Below are 23158 nucleotides of genomic sequence, written 5' to 3' on the forward strand. Positions count from 1 at the left end.
AGTTAAGCCTGTGGGTAAAAAATAAATGTGGATAAGTACAGTGGCTGTGACGTAACATAATGTGAGGACTACTTATTGATTTACACAATAGATTTACCATTGAAAGCACTATCCATTAATACACACTCAAGCAACAAGTCCCTCGGATCGGATACACACAAGTCCCTCGGATTGTAAACACATTCAGGCCACATAGTTCTCGGATCAGATACCACGTACTTACTCTGTGACCAATTTTTGGCAAATGTCACAACAATACTTCCTTCCAGAGAGAATGGCACTGAACGTCGAACAGACACACCAACACTTTGAAGATGGCTTCACTCAGAGAAACAAGAGGAGAAATCACCATCACAACACTTCTTTCAGAGAGAGGTGCACTGGTACATGGTCCTGTCAAGCTTCACATCAATCAAGAAAGGGAGTGTCTGGAAAGCAGATGGACTTGCTCTGGGACTTGCCATAGCCGGTCGGTACGGTACCCACATAAAACACCAGCGTACAGACTAGACTATGGTAGGGTGGTTATTAAACCATAGATTGAAAAGGAAGGGGATTGGAAACGACCAGGCCTCCCTGTGTAAATGGTTGAAACACTCCGCGTTATGATTTCGCGATCGCGATTATTTTTGTTTTGACCGTACTCTGGTTGTATTTCAACTGTTTCTAGCTCTCCTATCCACTAGCGATCACTCAGAGGCTGGGAGGTTACTCTAGAGAAGTAAGTTTACACCACTGACAAGCTCTAACTTGTCTAAGTCCGCTGTCTTTACTCTGTTTTTAGTTTTTGTTGAGTATAGCTTGAATTACTCCATGTCAACTTTTCTCTTTCCCTGCTGCGAAGCCTAAACAGCAAAATACATTGCTTGACTTGGTTATTATGTATCTAAGTGCTATATAGAATGGTTTCATGCCATGGATAAGCTTTACTGTTCATAAACGTTTGCAGTATAGTCCTTCAAACTGCTTTAGTATACTTTTAGACACACCACGGGCCTTGACCTCTCACGACTTCATAGTAAGGGCTATTCCTTCTTTTATAGCATGTATTTAGTGGTTGCGTTGCTTAGTCGACCTTTTAGAGCTATATTCTCTTTACTTTTTAGAATATTCAACATTAAAAGTGATCAATTTCACCATTTCTATTTCTTTATGTACAGCACATTGTATGGCAGCCAAGACAGGTAATGAGCATGCTGACTATAAAATAATCCCTTTGTAGTTTTAGCCACGCCCTATAACGCGGAGTGTTTCACGCAAACATTTTCGTTTCCAATCCCCTTCCTTTTCAATCTATGATTAAACGAAGAGTGACATAATTATTTGCGCGAGTCCCCACTCGCAGAAAATGCTCATTAAAACACTTGCGAATACATAGAAAAGAATGGACGAGTGCATGATTAATTTCACAGGAATTGAAAACACAAACAAATCTACCTGTCACCGGTAGGTATGCAGAATAGCTCACAGTTTAAAGACTAAATCGTTTTGCTTGCCTACTGCTAACTGCAGCAAGATCTGGTGCTCAGTAGGTATATATATACAATCTCAGCCTATCTGAGTCTGAGATAGAAAGGGTGCTTGAGTACCATGAGCCCCCCTGGCTGCGCTCCTGCTGACTGGCCTCTCCCGACCTCCAAGCTGCTTATCCTGCTATGTGTGCCTTCCTGTGTCCTAGTGTGCACTCTCCTGGGCTTGCATTCTACACAGACTGGTAAGTTTGACTGGGAAACCACAAGTGTGCCTGCATGCACACACATTGCAATGCAGTGTTGGTTATTGTTATAATTTGCCACTGAGCTTCTCCCATACACATGCATACGTAACAAGAATATCCACTGCAGATTTCGTTCGTCCCAAGGTTTACTGCACCCCTATCCCCACGCACACACTCATCACACACCCCCACTCTCAGCGGGTTGTCCTAGTAACGGGCGCTGCCGGATTTATTGGCTACCACGTCAGCCGAGCCCTGGTTGACAACTGGAAGGCCACTGTAGTCGGTCTAGACCTATTCACAGACTATTACGACCCTCAACTCAAGCATGACCGTGCAAACGAGCTAATCAAGATAGGGGTCACTATTCACCGGGGCGATGTCTGCGATACTCAACTTTTACTGCATCTGTTTGAGAGATACCAGTTCACAGACGTCATCCACCTTGCAGCTCAAGCAGGGGTCAGACACTCACTCAAGGACCCGGTCAGTTACGTGCGCAACAATATCCAGTGCTTTCAAGTTCTACTGGACACCCTGAAGCAATTCAATGTAAGTCACTAGTGAGTGTGTGTATTTTGATATACCAACAGTCTTATTGGTACAAACTGAATTAGTACAAACTGAGATTCCCTGGAATGAAGCAATAATAATTATAGTTGGCATAAACATGCAGTAATTCTATACTGATAACTGCATGACTGTACACTAATCACACACACACACACACACACACACACACACACACACACACACACACACACACACACACACACACACACACACACACACACACACAGGAAACGTCTCTTGTGTATGCATCCTCCTCTAGTGTCTATGGTCGATCAGCCCCAGGGGCGTAGGCAGGAATTTGAGGAAGGGGGGGCTGAGCTGTAGGGCGAAATTTTTCGGCGACCGGAAGCCACACCCCTTAATTAATGACTCATTTCCGGGAAGTGAATTCTATATCCTGCCAACAATCAAGGGCTATAGCTAGCTAGCTATAGTTTCAGTCTACGTGATGACGCCTGGCAAATTCATCAACAATGTCTTCAACTGATACGTCGATGTCTCTGTGTACATGAAGTAGAGCCAGGGAGGACAAGCGATCGTTCCCCATGGTAGATCTGAGAGGGTTTTTTTATCCTTTTAAGTCCACTGAAACTTCTCTCTACAGAACAGGAGGTGACAGGCAGAGTACATAGGCACCAACAGCAAAACTCTAACTTTTTGTTGTCGGTTTTTTCAGCTGAGGGAAATGCAATGTACAACACCACGTCTTGGTTTGACTGATCTACAGCATGGACTTGTTTTGCTATTGGTTGGCTGCTTGACAAACTGTAGAAACAGGCCGTGTATAGTTATAGTTGTACTTATAATATAATTTTATGATGTTACAATGTTATTGTTCTTGTAAAAACAAATAACAATTAATATGCATGAAACATTGCTAATAATTATTATTTATAGTGCTAACTACATGTGCATGTACAATGTAATAATGATAATGTAGCTGATGAGTTACTTTGCTGGCTCTTCATCAGTACTCAGGCTGGCAGTACTAGAGCTTGCCCTTGAGAAGTAGCGGTCCAGTTTCTGTGACATGTCGCTGCTTTCAATCAACCTTCTCAATCAACCTCTGTGGTAGATTATTAATCATGCAGTTGCACAGTGCATTGCGCATGTGCAAGAAATAGCCACACCTTGCTTCAATTAATAATACTATAGAGCTAGCTAGCTAGCCGTAGCTAGCTAGCTTAGTTGCACTAAAGAATCAAAATTACTAGTATAGTATAGCTAGCTCTTGGACATGCTGTTTGTCTGCCACTAATCTATACCAGTAATTCCCAGGCTGAAGACTCATCAGAGAAGGTGGGGCTCTTAGTGTAGTTTTTGCAGAGAAAGGGGGGGCTCCAGCCCCCAAAGCCCCCCCCCTCCCTACGCCCCTGAGCCCCCCTCCCCTTCAGCACTCTCACACCTCCTAATCCTCCATCAAATATCTATGCTGCCTCAAAGCAGACAAACGAACTGTTTTCCAAAACCTACTGCTCTCAATACGGCATCCAATCAATTGGGCTACGATTTTTCACTGTGTACGGACCCTGGGGAAGACCAGACATGGCTGTGTACAAGTTTACTGACAGCATTATCAACAAAAGACCTATACCAATGTTTACAGCATCGCAAGCACTAGAGAGAGATTTCACATTTGTTGACGACATAGTGGGTGTGATTCTGGCAGCCCTAGACCACGCCCCCCAGTGTTGTGGGGAGGTGTACAATGCTGGTCTCGGAGAGCCAGAGAGTCTGTCCACACTAGTGAGGCTGCTGGAGGAGGAGCTCAATTCAACAGCAGACACAGTGAGTGAAACTGATCAATTCATTGCTTAATTCATTGCACAAGCTTTTCATGCCTGCATGGCTAATCACAATCTCGCAAATGTTGTCTCAGATTCTGTATCAGTGTTCACTTTGTGGCTACACTGTATTGCAGGATCCGTCTCCTTTGTTATCATGTGACATGCATATGACCTGGGCGGACATGGAGGAAACAAAGAGAGTCTTGGGGTACACACCTCGTGTCAAATTGAGGGACGGTCTTCGAGAATTCATAGCGTGGTACAAACACTATCACTCTCAGAATAAAACCAGTGAAAGATTGAAGTGAGTGTTGTTTTTGCAGTGACAATCTCTGTAGATTGATTTGTATAGAAACAGGAGTAGATTCTGGTTGAAATTATCGTGTGTGTGCATTTACTTGTACGTAATAGTTATGTAATTGTTAATGTTGATTGTTGATACTAACTTGTAGGTGTACAGATTACGTGACAATTAGCGCTATTACCACTTCAACTCTTTAATGTGTGGGGTTGTGTTTGCAGGGAGTTGTATGGGGAAGGGGAAGTTATTGCTACGATGGCAAAGGGAAACCTGGAGCAAAGAAACAGAGAGTACAATGACAGAATCAATGGTCTTAAACAAAGGTTAGAGAGCTGACAGTGTCTATAGATATTCCTCCAATGTTCAGGTATTATCAGTATGCGAAAGATCGTGACATTCCATTACCTGTCCTTACAAAGAAGAGATTCATCTTCTACCCAGGTAAAGTATTTCCACCCAGTGCTCTATTATCACATCATGCAATGTGCTATCATGCTTGTGTAGGTAAGGAGTCACCTGGACACACTGTGATCAAGGCCCCTAGTTACAGAGGCAACCTGAAGGTATTCACTCAGTAATTATCAGTAATTATCCACTTGGCGATGGCATTTGAGAACAATGGTTGCAGCTTTTGGAGGAGCGTTGCCTGGCTACAGAGCAGTGTATAGCATTCACTAGTTCTGGGGAGTTTAAGAACAGACTGACTCCCATGAATAAGTGGGTGGCTACACCACAAGAGGATGGGATGTATGTGGCAGGTGAGTGAATGGGTGTTTGCACGCATTGTGTGGGTGTGTAGCCTCGAGACCAGGCCGTTCGTTGTCTGAAAGAACGGCCTGGTCTCGAGGCTATGTGGGGTGGGGGTGGAAAGGGTGTATAGGTGGGTGAAGCATAAGGGGAATTCTTGCAACTACGTATGTATACATAATTATGGGACAGCTGTAGACTGTACATTGTTGATGCTTTTTACGTCAATTATTGTGTTGCAGACATAGACTTGTGTGCATCCGACCTACACTTCTGTGGAAAGCACTCGGATTGTGTTTACACAGGTAAGTGCATGTAGTTGTAGCTACTGGGGTGCTCATTAAACACTTTGTATAGGACCTGCCAACTACACTTGTGCGTGTCACCATGGCTACCTGAAGCTGGGGCAAAACTGTGTGGAAAGGTATAAACATTACTGTGAACTTATTAACTCAACTAGCTGTGTCTTCGATCGCAGGTATGTGCAAGGTGATGTTGGAGCAACAGAGGAGGAGTGGATCTTGTCAGATCAGTTTGACGGGTTTAACTGGGAGGAGGAAGTTCGAGGGAGACCATTTGTGTTCTTCCAAGGCTTGGACTCCCCCGGAGGTGACTACCTGGTTGTAGAGGGGCGAAGTCTGGAGGAATTGAGGGATGTGTGTCTCTCCACTCGACACTGTCTGGCCTTCAACACTAACGGCATTCTCAAGGACTCTCTGCGGCCACCTAATGTGTGGGGCAGGTGGGCAGGGCCTCAATACCCCCAACACGGACTCTATGTCTTAGGTGAGACTAGCTAGGCAAATTCAGTGCATGGAACCATACATAGATAATAGAGCACAGAAATGTCTCTATTATCTATGATGGAACTTACAAAATAGTACACTAATCTCTCACTTGCATGTACCGTTGCTATCCGCTTACACGAACACACACACACTCTCTCACATACTTTTGTATACATTCTCATATTTCTACAAAAACGTACATTGTTCTGAGACATTGTGAGAGATTGCTCACACACCATTCACTCTCTCCCTCTACACAGATATCGACTATTGTAGCTTGAATTTGGAGCAATGTCCCCCTCACTCGCTCTGCCTGAGGCACTCTCCTGGTAACTACAGCTGTACCTGCACACCTCCCTGGATCCCCACCCATGACCACAGCTGTACTATTGACCTCGTACACATTATACTGTCAACTGATTCGGAACAACTCCCCGGACTGATCAGTGTCATCAACTCCACCTTAAACCATACCCAACACTCGGAGCAAATTGTATTTCATATCGTATTCATTGGAGAGCGATTCGTGATTGAATCCTATCTGAGTTGCTATGGCTACAGCGACCACCCACAGATTGACATCACCATATTCAATGCTAGCCTGATAACAGAGCCTATTAAGGTGTACTCAAAAATCAGCCACGTTGGACACCTAGCCAGTACCGGAAATTTTGCAAGGTTCTACTTTCATCTCCTCTTTCCGGAGCTGAGTCGTGCAGTGTACCTGGATGTGGACACGGTTGTGTTAGGGGACATGGCGGAGGTTTGGAGCACGCTACAGACAACAAACACACTCTTGGTGGCTGCTCCAAGGTTAGCATGATGTTGAGTTGTGTCAGTAGACTTCTTAAACTGTATCTCTAAACAGTGAAATTGTTCCCTTATTGTATTATGTTTTTAAAACTCTAAAATTGTTCTGTAGAATCTCACCGACATATGGAGATATGTTGTCTGTACATGTCAAGACATTGTTTAGGGAACGGTTGGTTATTTATGGTCTATTTTGAAAGCTACAATCAAATTATTATTGTTTCACAGATACCAGAGGGAATTCAGATCTGATGATGTTACTTTCAATGCTGGCGTATACGGAGTTAACCTTGACCTTTGGCGAGAGAATCGTATCCATGACGAAGTAGCGTATTGGATGAACCAGGTATAACAATAATAATTATGTTCATTTGTTATTTTTACCACAATGCCACGTACGCCACCCATACACCCACACACATTGTCTAACACCCCCTCCCCCCCACTCACACACAGCAAGCTAAAGCTCCACTGTGGAAGTATGGAACACAGCCAATCATGTTGCTAGTGGCTCACAGACAATGGGGACACCTGGACCCACACTGGAATGTTAATGGTGACTCTAGCTATTGCCATAGTATCATTATCAGTGAGTTACTGCATGATCTCTGCAGGACTGGGCTGGAACACGAAGATGAGCAGACGCGATGTGGATGAGGCAAAACTACTTCATTGGAGTGGGAAAGGTTCATGAATTCATTTTTCTTTGCATGCAAATTACTCACTATGCAGCTAAGAGCTAATTACAGTTTAAATAGTGGCTAATTCTGATATGTTGTGTCCATGCAGGAAAACCATGGCTACCCAATGGACTATACAAAGATTTGTGGCATGCACACAATCCTCCGTCGTGCAGTGGGCACGGTCAATGCATCACCATGGAGACAGGCATCTATACGTGCCGTTGTGACAATGGCCATATAGGAGAACTTTGCAGCCAACAAAACTGACCAATTTATACTGTAGCTGTATTCACAAATTAAAACAAAATTTAATCATCAATGAAAGCACCACATGTCTAGCGCCTGGTGAGATGCCTAAGCTACATAACATAAAGCTACTATTTAATAGCTTTTATACATTAATTATTGCTGCATGCAGGCAGAATCACAGGTAGCCAGCCTCCTTCAATTCACAAGGCCTCAGTTTAGTGCTGCCTGGAATCGAAGCTAAATCGGAGACTCAAGGAGTGGGTAATGATCGGCCTTGTTAAAAACGATCTATGCCAAAAGTTCAAGTCTTGCATGTAGTTGGGCGGAGTCCAACCAACGAAGATGAGCGCAGCGTTGGTTTTAGCCTCGATTCCAGGCCGCAAAGAGAAAGGTGGAATCGAGGCTACGTTGGTTGGATTCGGCTCGCACAGCCAGCCCCGGATGTTTTCTATTTGAATGCTAGGTCGATAACTCGGGGCTGGTGCGAGGCTAATTCGTTTTTTTTTTTTTTTTTTGAAGTTTTATATAAGCAACTAGCTATCAATGCATGTAAGCTATCAATGCATGTATATATATATACATGTAAATAATTATTGTTATTGAGAGTTGCTGCTAGTTCAGCTTCAGTTCAGTGGCACTCGGCCCTCTTGGCATGCCAGGTCCATTGTGTCGATGGATGTTATTGGATGGTGAATGCTTGATCTTGCACCTCTTAGGCACATTGTAGCTGAGTGTAGTAGAGAATAACTCAGTTTGCATCTGATCCAATGGATTATCTTACTGTATGTCTTGTTTTGTTTCTGAGCTGTCATTGAGGCTATTCTTTTGTAGACTACATTTGCAATTGGGCCCATTCCTCCTGATGTTGAGAAGACAAGGGGGGAGAAGGATCCATGCTCCACTTCTCTTATACTCCACTTCTCTTATATGTTCATCGTATGCTCTTTTCTTCTCTAGTTCGTTCTTCTTGTAGCATTGACTGAGGGAGGTATGTCGATGACTCTGCGCGAAAGGGCTGAACACCCTTATGTCAAAAAATGCGCGGTTCCGATCTCTTCCCCAGAAATTATCTGCTGCAATATCTAGGCGGGCTCCTTCCTCTCTGTTTGCCGTTCTAAGTCTGAGTTGTTCTCCTGAGAGAGGTTGGAGTGGTGGTTCAGTTCCAACGTTGTGGCAAACTTCAGTGAGGAAACCCGCTGTAATGTCCCTCAGTTCGTTGGTTGCAAAATTGAGTTAAGCCTGTGGGTAAAAAATAAATGTGGATAAGTACAGTGGCTGTGACGTAACATAATGTGAGGACTACTTATTGATTTACACAATAGATTTACCATTGAAAGCACTATCCATTAATACACACTCAAGCAACAAGTCCCTCGGATCGGATACACACAAGTCCCTCGGATTGTAAACACATTCAGGCCACATAGTTCTCGGATCAGATACCACGTACTTACTCTGTGACCAATTTTTGGCAAATGTCACAACAATACTTCCTTCCAGAGAGAATGGCACTGAACGTCGAACAGACACACCAACACTTTGAAGATGGCTTCACTCAGAGAAACAAGAGGAGAAATCACCATCACAACACTTCTTTCAGAGAGAGGTGCACTGGTACATGGTCCTGTCAAGCTTCACATCAATCAAGAAAGGGAGTGTCTGGAAAGCAGATGGACTTGCTCTGGGACTTGCCATAGCCGGTCGGTACGGTACCCACATAAAACACCAGCGTACAGACTAGACTATGGTAGGGTGGTTATTAAACCATAGATTGAAAAGGAAGGGGATTGGAAACGACCAGGCCTCCCTGTGTAAATGGTTGAAACACTCCGCGTTATGATTTCGCGATCGCGATTATTTTTGTTTTGACCGTACTCTGGTTGTATTTCAACTGTTTCTAGCTCTCCTATCCACTAGCGATCACTCAAAGGCTGGGAGGTTACTCTAGAGAAGTAAGTTTACACCACTGACAAGCTCTAACTTGTCTAAGTCCGCTGTCTTTACTCTGTTTTTAGTTTTTGTTGAGTATAGCTTGAATTACTCCATGTCAACTTTTCTCTTTCCCTGCTGCGAAGCCTAAACAGCAAAATACATTGCTTGACTTGGTTATTATGTATCTAAGTGCTATATAGAATGGTTTCATGCCATGGATAAGCTTTACTGTTCATAAACGTTTGCAGTATAGTCCTTCAAACTGCTTTAGTATACTTTTAGACACACCACGGGCCTTGACCTCTCACGACTTCATAGTAAGGGCTATTCCTTCTTTTATAGCATGTATTTAGTGGTTGCGTTGCTTAGTCGACCTTTTAGAGCTATATTCTCTTTACTTTTTAGAATATTCAACATTAAAAGTGATCAATTTCACCATTTCTATTTCTTTATGTACAGCACATTGTATGGCAGCCAAGACAGGTAATGAGCATGCTGACTATAAAATAATCCCTTTGTAGTTTTAGCCACGCCCTATAACGCGGAGTGTTTCACGCAAACATTTTCGTTTCCAATCCCCTTCCTTTTCAATCTATGATTAAACGAAGAGTGACATAATTATTTGCGCGAGTCCCCACTCGCAGAAAATGCTCATTAAAACACTTGCGAATACATAGAAAAGAATGGACGAGTGCATGATTAATTTCACAGGAATTGAAAACACAAACAAATCTACCTGTCACCGGTAGGTATGCAGAATAGCTCACAGTTTAAAGACTAAATCGTTTTGCTTGCCTACTGCTAACTGCAGCAAGATCTGGTGCTCAGTAGGTATATATATACAATCTCAGCCTATCTGAGTCTGAGATAGAAAGGGTGCTTGAGTACCATGAGCCCCCCTGGCTGCGCTCCTGCTGACTGGCCTCTCCCGACCTCCAAGCTGCTTATCCTGCTATGTGTGCCTTCCTGTGTCCTAGTGTGCACTCTCCTGGGCTTGCATTCTACACAGACTGGTAAGTTTGACTGGGAAACCACAAGTGTGCCTGCATGCACACACATTGCAATGCAGTGTTGGTTATTGTTATAATTTGCCACTGAGCTTCTCCCATACACATGCATACGTAACAAGAATATCCACTGCAGATTTCATTCGTCCCAAGGTTTACTGCACCCCTATCCCCACGCACACACTCATCACACACCCCCACTCTCAGCGGGTTGTCCTTGTAACGGGCGCTGCCGGATTTATTGGCTACCACGTCAGCCGAGCCCTGGTTGACAACTGGAAGGCCACTGTAGTCGGTCTAGACCTATTCACAGACTATTACGACCCTCAACTCAAGCATGACCGTGCAAACGAGCTAATCAAGATAGGGGTCACTATTCACCGGGGCGATGTCTGCGATACTCAACTTTTACTGCATCTGTTTGAGAGATACCAGTTCACAGACGTCATCCACCTTGCAGCTCAAGCAGGGGTCAGACACTCACTCAAGGACCCGGTCAGTTACGTGCGCAACAATATCCAGTGCTTTCAAGTTTAACTGGACACCCTGAAGCAATTCAATGTAAGTCACTAGTGAGTGTGTGTATTTTGATATACCAACAGTCTTATTGGTACAAACTGAATTAGTACAAACTGAGATTCCCTGGAATGAAGCAATAATAATTATAGTTGGCATAAACATGCAGTAATTCTATACTGATAACTGCATGACTGTACACTAATCACACACACACACACACACACACACACACACACACACACACACACACACACACACACACACACACACACACACACACACACACACACACACACACACACACACACACACACACACACACACACACACACACACACACACACACACACACACACACACACACACACACACACACACACACACACACACACACACACACACACACACACACACACACACACACACACACACACACACACACACACACACACACACACACACACACACACACACACACACACACACACACACACACACACACACACACACACACACACACACACACACACACACACACACACACACACACACACACACACACACACACACACACACACACACACACACACACACACACACACACACACACACACACACACACACACACACACACACACACACACACACACACACACACACACACACACACACACACACACACACACACACACACACACACACACACACACACACACACACACACACACACACACACACACACACACACACACACACACACACACACACACACACACACACACACACACACACACACACACACACACACACACACACTATTTGATGCCTGTTGCTAATTCTAAGAACCAAAATTTGAGGTTAATGTTTGTTGTATGCTTGCTTCAGTTTAACCACATAGAAGAACCCACATTCCCCAATCCCACTATCAACTACATGTACCACAAAACCTGACCCAGACAATACAGGGTTGTACTTTATACCTAAGCCCCCCTCAGAAGTTTTCTTTTAAAAGCCAACTTGAAGTATCACAGCAACCAATATCAAGTCCAAGTTAGAAGATAAGTCTTATAATTTATGTCAGCTTGACCTCAACATTTTACAGCTTTACAATAATTATTCAGCATGGCCCCAATGTGAATAGATGTACAATAACTATTGGGTGTTATATAGCACTGTAGTTGCATGTGTATGTGACTGAATGCAACAGATGAATGGGGAGAGTTGGTGCACCATTAAAGACTCTTTAACCCATCATTCTCGGCTCTCCAGGCCGAGCATCTGTGTGCTTTTCTGTTTCTGTCTGTTTCTGTGTTGTGTGTACCTTTAGTCAATTAAAGAAATCAGATCAGCATGACCACCCCCCAGTAACATACATGTGTACATAGATAACTAATTATGAGTACAGTACTGTAATCTATAAATATAGTAGAATGTGTAATAATGTAAAGTAATACTAAGGATAAAGAAAAGGCACAGCGCTGACAGCATTTTTCTTAAAAAAGCACAGAAAGACACATACATGTAACAGGTCAAATTCTATCAATTACTACATCTACATGTACATATAATTACCCAAACCCCCCCCCCCTGGCCTCCCTTGAGAGTAGTTAAAACCAGCAGATTAGACCCAAAAAACACAATTCATGCAAGTAAAGACTAGATCACAAGAGTTGAAGGTAATAAAGTACAAATAAATAAAACTACATATTAGTATAATAATAGTTAGAAGCATGAATATAAATAATAGCTAGCTAGCTTACCAGCTTGAAATTAGTTATTCCTGCAACCATTCATGTCTCATAAGTTTAATTTGTAAATGCATTATAAGGAAATAGGAGAGGTGGTTACCCAATTCTACGGTCAGATAAGGCAGTTCCTCGCAATTTATTTTTTCGTTTCAACCCCTCCAACACACACGTGCTCCTCGAGTACGGGGCTGAGTCTGTGGCGTTGGGTCTATGCCCTCTGGCATTGCGCCTTATGTGGCTGGGCCTCTCGTTTCGGGCTCAGTCGAGGAATCTGGTTTCGATATGAAGTCACTGCCCTTAGTTTATGTGGTCCACTTCTCACAACCCTAGGTTATTTAACTGAAATTTATTTAACTGAAAACCAATTAATTTGAAGAGACTGAATGGCTACTTGAATATCGGCTATATACATACTGAATTTCAACACTTAAATGTTTTCACAGCCATGAATAAACAAGCTAAAGAATTCCTAAAAGCCAAATCGGCTCAGTATCAGAAACTTCGCTCAGCTGTCTCTATCCTAGAGGAAAACATTCAAAGGCAAAACCAACTGAAATTAGGAGCGATCCCGGAAGAATTCATACCGAAACCTAACTTAACCTGCGAAAACGACACTTTCCATCAACAATTTCTATCAGAATACTCCCACATCTTCACAAAATATCTAGAAGCAGTAATAACCAGCAACAACCAGAGTTTGGCCCAAACAAAGACGGCACTAGAATCTCTTGTGAATGACACAGAACGAGATTTACTTAAATTTGAAATACGTGACACAGATATCCAAATACAATACAGAAAATTCCTAAAAGAAAACAAGATCCACGGACACGTCCCCACACCTGAGTTGCAAATCAGACTAAATAAAAAACATCGGCCGCCAAGGCTTTCTCTCGGTGCGAAACGCAATACTCGCAGAAAACGGTGTAGAGAAATGTCTCAACACCCAATAGCCCAAAAAATTCCCAAAACATCACAAACTCCTTTTTTATGGGAAGGCCCCCAACCGAAACACAACCCACCAGGTGCGTCCACAATCTGAGCTCACTCACCCTCACCACTGCCGAATCACAATTACTAAATAAAGGCCTAAGCTTCGCACTCACCAAAAACTTATGTAGTACGGAACCCAAATTACAACTGTTACGAGAGTTTAACGAATACTCAAAGTCACTTAGAAGAATATACACTAACTCTATATATTATCGCACGCCGAAACCAGTAAAAAGTGGTATACCCACAACGACAGAAAAAGTACATAGACCAATGCGATTCCTACCAACAACCACATACTCTTCTTTTAATGATACATACAATAGTGGATACAGAAATGTCGAACAATACATTTCCGTCACAAAAGATAATATCAATGACCAGTTACACGAAATCTTCAAGCCCAAAACAAATGTCACACTCGCAGAATCTTTAGCACTACAAAAATTCAAAAAACAAAAAAATCGAGTCACCATTAAGCCAGCAGATAAGAACTTAGGCGTAGTTATAATGGACACCACAGACTACGTCCAACAATGCCTCCTAATCTTACTAGACGATAAGGTATATAAAAGAACCGCCGAGTATCCCACCACCAAAATCACCAACCAACTCCAAGAAGTTCTGTCAAAATACCATACCACACTCACTAGTACCGATAAGCGGCTAAAACGATTCGTTCTCCCCAATAAAGACATTTTCCAAATTCCACAATTTTACGGCATTCCGAAAATTCATAAACAATTCAAAAAACTGCCACCAGTCAGACCCATAGTTGCAAACTGTAATTCTCCACTAACGCCAGCTAGTAAGCTCTTAGATCATGTGCTTCAACCCCTAGCTCAAACGTACGAAGATTACCTACAAAATTCCGCTTGTTTGTCACTAATTCTAGAAGACTTACAAATTCCCGACAATGCGCTATTAGTAGCAATTGACGTCGACTCATTGTATCCCTCCATTCCTCAAGAGGAATGTCTGCAGATAATATACACCGAAATGTTAAGTCATAGGTACACGTTGCTGCTAGACCCAAATCTAATCATCCAACTTCTACAAATATGCGTTAATCACAATTATTTCGAGTTTGGACCAGTTACATTCCAACAAATACAAGGTACAGCAATGGGAGCCCCGTTCTCACCCACCATCGCTAACATATTCATGTCGGTAATCATCAGAAGATTTTTAGAAAAACAACCAGCTAAACCTCTCCTGATTAAAAGATACATAGATGACATTTTTATAGTGTGGCAGCATGATGAAAACTCACTAATCAGCTTCCTATCCGAACTCAATATATCCCACCAAAAATTAAGTTACAAATACTCCTACTCATCTCAACAAGTCTCGTTTCTAGATATGACAATTTACAAAGGTCCCCACTTCCACAAATCTCGAAAACTAGACACAAAAACCTTCCAAAAACAACAAAATCTCTACCAGTACCTACATTATACATCAAACCATCCGAAACACATCTTCAAATCCATCATTACCGGAGAATGTACCAGACTTGTGCGCACAAACACCACCATCCAGGAGTTTCAAACCATGACTCAGCTCCTTAGCATACGCCTTAAAAAACGAGACTATCCCCAAACCCTCATTGACAAAACCATCAATTCCGTGTCATATGAGAGAAGACCTCAGTTACTTCGGAAAATGAAAAAACCTCCTGCCAGAGTAAGACCACCCATTTTCAAGTGCCTCTCGCCTCCAAATTTCCAATTACTAAAAAGTGTCACACTACAGCACTACAAAGGCTTACTATTACCCAGTCCCAGAATAATCAATCTGAAACACCAAAATCTCGGTAAAGAACTCGTTAGGGCCAAAATCAGTTTAAACGAAGAACAAACGTTCAGAACTGAAATAACCTTTGATCAAGTCCACCAACACACAATTACAAGAAGCGTTCCCACTCTCACACAACACACTCGAATAAGTAAGTGTATGAAACCGAGCTGTGCAACATGTCAACACCTAGTATGTAATAGATTTTTCAGATCATCGAATCAGAAAAAACGTATCCAATCAGACACCAATTTTCCTGCAATTCAAGATATCTCATATATCTAATTACATGCTCACATTGCAAGAAACAGTATGTGGGTTACACCACTCAAACGCTTCGAACTAGAATCAATCATCATCGTAGCAATATTTTCAACAAAGTAAGAACGTATATAAGCAACCACTTCAACTTTACCGATCACTCTGTCAGAAACCTGAAAGTACAGTGTATTGACGCAACAACGTCCTTCACAGAACTCCAAGCTTTAGAACACTACTGGATAGCTACACTTAGAACAATTATTCCACATGGACTAAATGTATTATCATAATGTATCCACGTGTTTTTAATTAAGTCACATGACTTGCAGTAAATACACCTCGATCCATTTAAAAAGATAGCTGTGCAAAATCTAAAACAGATACTGAGATTGCGCATGCGCGTACCGTTCCCCATGTAGGGGATTGGGACCTTTACCCACAAGGGTGGGGTCCCAATCCCCCACCCTTGTGGGTAAAGTCACACACACACACACACACACACACACACACACACACACACACACACACACACACACACACACACACACACACACTACTATCTATTTGATGCCTGTTGCTAATTCTAAGAACCAAAATTTGAGGTTAATGTTTGTTGTATGCTTGCTTCAGTTTAACCACATAGAAGAACCCACATTCCCCAATCCCACTATCAACTACATGTACCACAAAACCTGACCCAGACAATACAGGGTTGTACTTTATACCTAAGCCCCCCTCAGAAGTTTTCTTTTAAAAGCCAACTTGAAGTATCACAGCAACCAATATCAAGTCCAAGTTAGAAGATAAGTCTTATAATTTATGTCAGCTTGACCTCAACATTTTACAGCTTTACAATAATTATTCAGCATGGGACCTCAACATTTTACAGCTTTACAATAATTATTCAGCATGGCCCCAATGTGAATAGATGTACAATAACTATTGGGTGTTATATAGCACTGTAGTTGCATGTGTATGTGACTGAATGCAACAGATGAATGGGGAGAGTTGGTGCACCATTAAAGACTCTTTAACCCATCATTCTCGGCTCTCCAGGCCGAGCATCTGTGTGCTTTTCTGTTTCTGTCTGTTTCTGTGTTGTGTGTACCTTTAGTCAATTAAAGAAATCAGATCAGCATGACCACCCCCCAGTAACATACATGTGTACATAGATAACTAATTATGAGTACAGTACTGTAATCTATAAATATAGTAGAATGTGTAATAATGTAAAGTAATACTAAGGATAAAGAAAAGGCACAGCGCTGACAGCATTTTTCTTAAAAAAGCACAGAAAGACACATACATGTAACAGGTCAAATTCTATCAATTACTACATCTACATGTACATATAATTACCCAAACCCCCCCCCCCTGGCCTCCCTTGAGAGTAGTTAAAACCAGCAGATTAGACCCAAAAAACACAATTCATGCAAGTAAAGACTAGATCACAAGAGTTGAAGGTAATAAAGTACAAATAAATAAAACTACATATTAGTATAATAATAGTTAGAAGCATGAATATAAATAATAGCTAGCTAGCTTACCAGCTTGAAATTAGTTATTCCTGCAACCATTCATGTCTCATAAGTTTAATTTGTAAATGCATTATAAGGAAATAGGAGAGGTGGTTACCCAATTCTACGGTCAGATAAGGCAGTTCCTCGCAATTTATTTTTTCGTTTCAACCCCTCCAACACACACACACACACACACACACACACACACACACACACACACACACACACACACACACACACACACACACACACACACACACACACACACACACACACACACACACACACACACACACACACACACACACACACACACACACACACACACACACACACACACACACACACACACACACACACACACACACACACACACAGGAAACGTCTCTTGTGTATGCATCCTCCTCTAGTGTCTATGGTCGATCAGCCCCCCTCCCCTTCAGCACTCTCACACCTCCTAATCCTCCATCAAATATCTATGCTGCCTCAAAGCAGACAAACGAACTGTTTTCCAAAACCTACTGCTCTCAATACGGCATCCAATCAATTGGGCTACGATTTTTCACTGTGTACGGACCCTGGGGAAGACCAGACATGGCTGTGTACAAGTTTACTGACAGCATTATCAACAAAAGACCTATACCAATGTTTACAGCATCGCAAGCACTAGAGAGAGATTTCACATTTGTTGACGACATAGTGGGTGTGATTCTGGCAGCCCTAGACCACGCCCCCCAGTGTTGTGGGGAGGTGTACAATGCTGGTCTCGGAGAGCCAGAGAGTCTGTCCACACTAGTGAGGCTGCTGGAGGAGGAGCTCAATTCAACAGCAGACACAGTGAGTGAAACTGATCAATTCATTGCTTAATTCATTGCACAAGCTTTTCATGCCTGCATGGCTAATCACAATCTCGCAAATGTTGTCTCAGATTCTGTATCAGTGTTCACTTTGTGGCTACACTGTATTGCAGGATCCGTCTCCTTTGTTATCATGTGACATGCATATGACCTGGGCGGACATGGAGGAAACAAAGAGAGTCTTGGGGTACACACCTCGTGTCAAATTGAGGGACGGTCTTCGAGAATTCATAGCGTGGTACAAGCACTATCACTCTCAGAATAAAACCAGTGAAAGATTGAAGTGAGTGTTGTTTTTGCAGTGACAATCTCTGTAGATTGATTTGTATAGAAACAGGAGTAGATTCTGGTTGAAATTATCGTGTGTGTGCATTTACTTGTACGTAATAGTTATGTAATTGTTAATGTTGATTGTTGATACTAACTTGTAGGTGTACAGATTACGTGACAATTAGCGCTATTACCACTTCAACTCTTTAATGTGTGGGGTTGTGTTTGCAGGGAGTTGTATGGGGAAGGGGAAGTTATTGCTACGATGGCAAAGGGAAGGCTGGAGCAAAGAATCAGAGAGTACAATGACAGAATCAATGGTCTTAAACAAAGGTTAGAGAGCTGACAGTGCCTATAGATATTCCTCCAATGTTCAGGTATTATCAGTATGCGAAAGATCGTGACATTCCATTACCTGTCCTTACAAAGAAGAGATTCATCTTCTACCCAGGTAAAGTATTTTCACCCAGTGCTCTATTATCACATCATGCAATGTGCTATCATGCTTGTGTAGGTAAGGAGTCACCTGGACACACTGTGATCAAGGCCCCTAGTTACAGAGGCAACCTGAAGGTATTCACTCAGTGTAATTATCCACTTGGCAATGGCATTTGAGAACAATCAAATGGTTGCAGCTTTTGGAGGAGCGTTGCCTGGCTACAGAGCAGTGTATAGCATTCACTAGTTCTGGGGAGTTTAAGAACCGACTGACTCCCATGAATAAGTGGGTGGCTACACCACAAGAGGATGGGATGTATGTGGCAGGTGAGTGAATAGGTGTTTGCACGCATTGTGTGGGTGTGTAGCCTCGAGACCAGGCCGTTCGTTGTCTGAAAGAACGGCCTGGTCTCGAGGCTATGTGGGGTGGGGGTGGAAAGGGTGTTTATAGGTGGGTGAAGCATAAGGGGAATTCTTGCAACTACGTATGTGCACATAATTATGGGACAGCTGTAGACTGTACATTGTTGATGCTTTTTACGTCAATTATTGTGTTGCAGACATAGACTTGTGTGCATCCGACCTACACTTCTGTGGAAAGCACTCGGATTGTGTTTACACAGGTGAGTGTGATTGTAGCTACTGGGGTGCTCATTAAACACTTTGTATAGGACCTGCCAACTACACTTGTGCGTGTCACCATGGCTACCTGAAGCTGGGGCAAAACTGTGTGGAAAGGTATAAACATTTCTGTGAATTTATTAACTCAATTAGCTGTGTCTTCGATTGCAGGTATGTGCAAGGTGATGTTGGAGCCACAGAGGAGGAGTGGATCTTGTCAGACCAGTTTGACGGGTTTAACTGGGAGGAGGTGGTTCGAGGGAGACCATTTGTGTTCTTCCAAGGCCTGGACTCCCCCGGAGGTGACTACCTGGTTGTAGAGGGGCGAAGTCTGGAGGAATTGAGGGATGTGTGTCTCTCCACTCGACACTGTCTGGCCTTCAACACTAACGGCATTCTCAAGGACTCTCTGCGGCCACCTAGTGTGTGGGGCAGGTGGGCAGGGCCTCAATACCCCCAACACGGACTCTATGTCTTAGGTGAGACTATATACACATACCGTAATCGTTCTAATTATAGAACCAGTAAAAAATAATTGAAACTATACGATTTTATATGGTAGTATATGGGAGTTATAAAAGAGGGCGTCCTAACCGAGGCTGGTTCTATAATTAGAACACTTATGGTAATAAGTGTGTGTTGGTCATTCATTAGTGAGTGTATGGAACTTGCAAGATAGTACTCACTGCTGTGCACATAGCTACTGTTGCTATCTACTACACTCTCTCACATACATTCTCATATTCCTACACAAACGTACATTGTTCTGAGACATTGTGAGAGATTGCTCACACACCATTCACTCTCTCCCTCTACACAGATATCGACTATTGTAGCTTGAATTTGGAGCAATGTCCCCCTCACTCGCTCTGTCTGAAGAACTCTCCTGGTAACTACAGCTGTACCTGCACACCTCCCTGGATCCCCACCCATGACCACAGCTGTACCCTTGACCTCGTACACATTATACTGTCAACTGATTCGGAACAACTCCCCGGACTGATCAGTGTCATCAACTCCACCTTAAACCATACCCAACACTCGGAGCAAATTGTATTTCATATCGTATTCATTGGAGAGCGATTCGTGATTGAATCCTATCTGAGTTGCTATGGCTACAGCGACCACCCACAGATTGACATCACCATATTCAATGCTAGCCTGATAACAGAGCCTATTAAGGTGTACTCAAAAATCAGCCACGTTGGACACCTAGCCAGTACCGGAAATTTTGCAAGGTTCTACTTTCATCTCCTTTTTCCGGAGCTGAGTCGTGCAGTGTACCTGGATGTGGACACGGTTGTGTTAGGGGACGTGGCGGAGGTTTGGAGCACGCTACAGACAACAAACACACTCTTGGTGGCTGCTCCAAGGTTAGCATGATGTTGAGTTGTGTCAGTAGACTTCTTAAACTGTATCTCTAAACAGTGAAATTGTTCCTTTATTGTATTATGTTTTTAAAACTCTAAAATTGTTCTGTAGAATCTCACCGACATATGGAGATATGTTGTCTGTACATGTCAAGACATTGTTTAGGGAACGGTTGGTTATTTATGGTCTATTTTGAAAGCTACAATCAAATTATTATTGTTTCACAGATACCAGAGGGAATTCAGATCTGATGATGTTACTTTCAATGCTGGCGTATACGGAGTTAATCTTGACCTTTGGCGAGAGAATCGTATCCATGACGAAGTAGCGTATTGGATGAACCAGGTATAACAATAATAATGCTCCAAAATTATTTTTACCACAATAACATTTAATGCCACGTACGTACACCATCCACACACATTGTCTAACAACCCCCTCCCCCCCACTCACACACACAGCAAGCTAAAGCTCGACTGTGGGATTTTGGAACACAGCCAATCATGTTGCTAGCGGCTTATGAACAATGGGGACACTTGGACCCACACTGGAATGTTAATGGTGACTCTATTGCCATAGTATCATTATCAGTGAGTTACTCGCATGATCTCTCCAGGACTGGGCTGGAACACAGAGATGAGCAGACGCGATCTGGACGAGGCAAAACTACTTCATTGGAGTGGGAAAAGTTTGTAGTCTATTTGTGCATGAATTCATTTCTCTTGCAGGAAAATTATATATTGGCAGCCTGTGAGCTACTAGCTAGCTATATATCAGCTTAGATAGTGGCTAATTCTAACTCATGTTGTAAATAAATAATGGTATTTTTGTCCATGCATGCAGGAAAACCATGGTTACCCGATGGACTATACAAAGATTTGTGGCATGCACATAATCCTCCGTCGTGCGGTGGGCACGGTCAATGCATCACCATGGAGACAGGCATCTATACGTGCCATTGTGACAGTGAACATACAGGAAAACTTTGCAGCCAACGAAACTGACCAATTTTTACATCATTAATCCTATAAAAACTGAAATTAAAACAAATCATCTGTTCATTGATCTGAGTACAGTCAGCAGTTCAACACATAGTCTGTGTAGAGGGAGCCCAACCACGTTGAGATAGTCACCACGAACCCCCTGTACTAGTGTACCCCCCAGGCCTTGTATCCCATAGCCTCCAGCCTTTTCCCTGTGTATGTGGGTGTGAGGGGTACATAATAATAATAATATGATTATCAGCTAGGGTCATTAATGTACAATCATTGGTGTAACAAATACTCAGTCTGTTATACAAGACTCGACTCACAATGGCTCCCCTGACTCTATGTAGCTCTCAATGATGTCATCGCTGTGCGTAGAGAAAGTGACCTCTGTCCCTTCATAGAACGAGTGTGTATTCATATCTCCGCCCATTGACCCCGCCCACCAGGCTAGAGTCACTCCAGTGTACACATTGTGTGTGGTACCATTTAGTCTAGTATGAAACGACACTAGTACACAGTGTTAACGCAAAACACACACACACACACACTTGTTGAGCATCTTCCTGGCATTGTCTGGTGTGTGTGGCTTCTCCAGGATTTCTCCATCTTTCTCCTAGTACATAAACAAGAGCACAAAATTATACATCATACTTATTTATTGCATACTCACAATTACTGTGTCTGCTCCGACTGTCACTGCACAGTCAGGCCTGCCCTGCATAATCATAACATAATAAATGTAGCTATAAATTATACTGCATTTACATTTTAATTATGCACAACACATTAATTTTACTGCATTTTCGCTAAACATACTTTTTGCTTGGATGCTACATCAATCGCCTTTCCCTCTGAGGTACTGACAACATACTCCCAAGCATGAGCAAATTGACTTTTATCCAGATTCTCCTCAAATGATGATGGAATCACTTCCATTGGAAAGCTCTGAAAAATAGGTGGGGTAACATTATTTTCTAACTATCAAATTTCCACTTACTATATTCTCCAATATTTGTCTCCTCCAAGGTGACTGGCTTGCAAGGATCACCTTCCTCCCTCCCAGAAGCTTGTTGATTGGGGCTAACATGACTCCATGTATTGTATTGAAATGTAGGCAAAGATCGTCGATAGAGCTTTACATTGTGGCACAGCAGGTAAAGGGTCATGCAAAACAAAAGTG

The 23158-nt window shown here is 42.7% G+C and overlaps 4 protein-coding genes across 5 annotated transcripts; 3 read left to right on the top strand and 1 right to left on the bottom strand.

Annotated features, from left to right (window-relative positions):
• Positions 1 to 1298: 1298 nt before the first annotated feature.
• LOC135350645 (uncharacterized) lies at positions 1299 to 7737 on the top strand. The gene is made up of 18 exons (XM_064549501.1): positions 1299 to 1714; positions 1845 to 2269; positions 2518 to 2572; positions 3675 to 4078; positions 4212 to 4381; positions 4600 to 4701; positions 4746 to 4819; positions 4883 to 4941; positions 5007 to 5136; positions 5368 to 5430; positions 5483 to 5549; positions 5604 to 5911; positions 6174 to 6726; positions 6836 to 6895; positions 6952 to 7069; positions 7180 to 7279; positions 7338 to 7409; positions 7513 to 7737. The coding sequence occupies exons 1-18, from the start codon at positions 1591 to 1593 to the stop codon at positions 7671 to 7673; spliced, it is 3045 nt and encodes a 1014-aa protein (XP_064405571.1). The 5' UTR covers positions 1299 to 1590; the 3' UTR covers positions 7674 to 7737.
• A 2535-nt stretch (positions 7738 to 10272) lies between these two features.
• LOC135350619 (uncharacterized) lies at positions 10273 to 22059 on the top strand. 2 transcript variants are annotated; one of them, XM_064549474.1, is made up of 17 exons: positions 10273 to 10600; positions 10731 to 11155; positions 17811 to 18269; positions 18403 to 18572; positions 18791 to 18892; positions 18937 to 19010; positions 19074 to 19132; positions 19195 to 19324; positions 19558 to 19620; positions 19669 to 19735; positions 19790 to 20097; positions 20439 to 20991; positions 21101 to 21160; positions 21217 to 21334; positions 21451 to 21550; positions 21606 to 21677; positions 21833 to 22059. In XM_064549474.1, exons 3-17 carry the CDS (start codon positions 18027 to 18029, stop codon positions 21991 to 21993), a joined length of 2280 nt encoding a protein of 759 aa, XP_064405544.1. In that variant the 5' UTR covers positions 10273 to 10600; positions 10731 to 11155; positions 17811 to 18026; the 3' UTR covers positions 21994 to 22059. The 2 variants fall into 2 exon arrangements, with proteins under 2 accessions (XP_064405544.1, XP_064405545.1); XM_064549475.1 differs by having other exon boundaries at positions 10802 to 11155.
• LOC135350622 (uncharacterized) lies at positions 11935 to 16461 on the top strand. The gene has a single exon (XM_064549479.1). The coding sequence runs from the start codon at positions 13852 to 13854 to the stop codon at positions 15934 to 15936; it is 2085 nt and encodes a 694-aa protein (XP_064405549.1). The 5' UTR covers positions 11935 to 13851; the 3' UTR covers positions 15937 to 16461.
• Positions 21986 to 23137, bottom strand: LOC135350641 (probable bifunctional dTTP/UTP pyrophosphatase/methyltransferase protein). Its single transcript, XM_064549497.1, has 6 exons — positions 22976 to 23137; positions 22795 to 22923; positions 22649 to 22693; positions 22527 to 22591; positions 22302 to 22469; positions 21986 to 22184 (listed from the first exon to the last, which is right to left on the bottom strand). The coding sequence occupies exons 1-6, from the start codon at positions 23063 to 23065 to the stop codon at positions 22040 to 22042; spliced, it is 642 nt and encodes a 213-aa protein (XP_064405567.1). The 5' UTR covers positions 23066 to 23137; the 3' UTR covers positions 21986 to 22039.
• Positions 23138 to 23158: the final 21 nt, after the last annotated feature.

This window comes from Halichondria panicea, chromosome 16 (genome assembly GCF_963675165.1).
Source record: "Halichondria panicea chromosome 16, odHalPani1.1, whole genome shotgun sequence".
Lineage (NCBI taxonomy): Eukaryota > Metazoa > Porifera > Demospongiae > Suberitida > Halichondriidae > Halichondria > Halichondria panicea.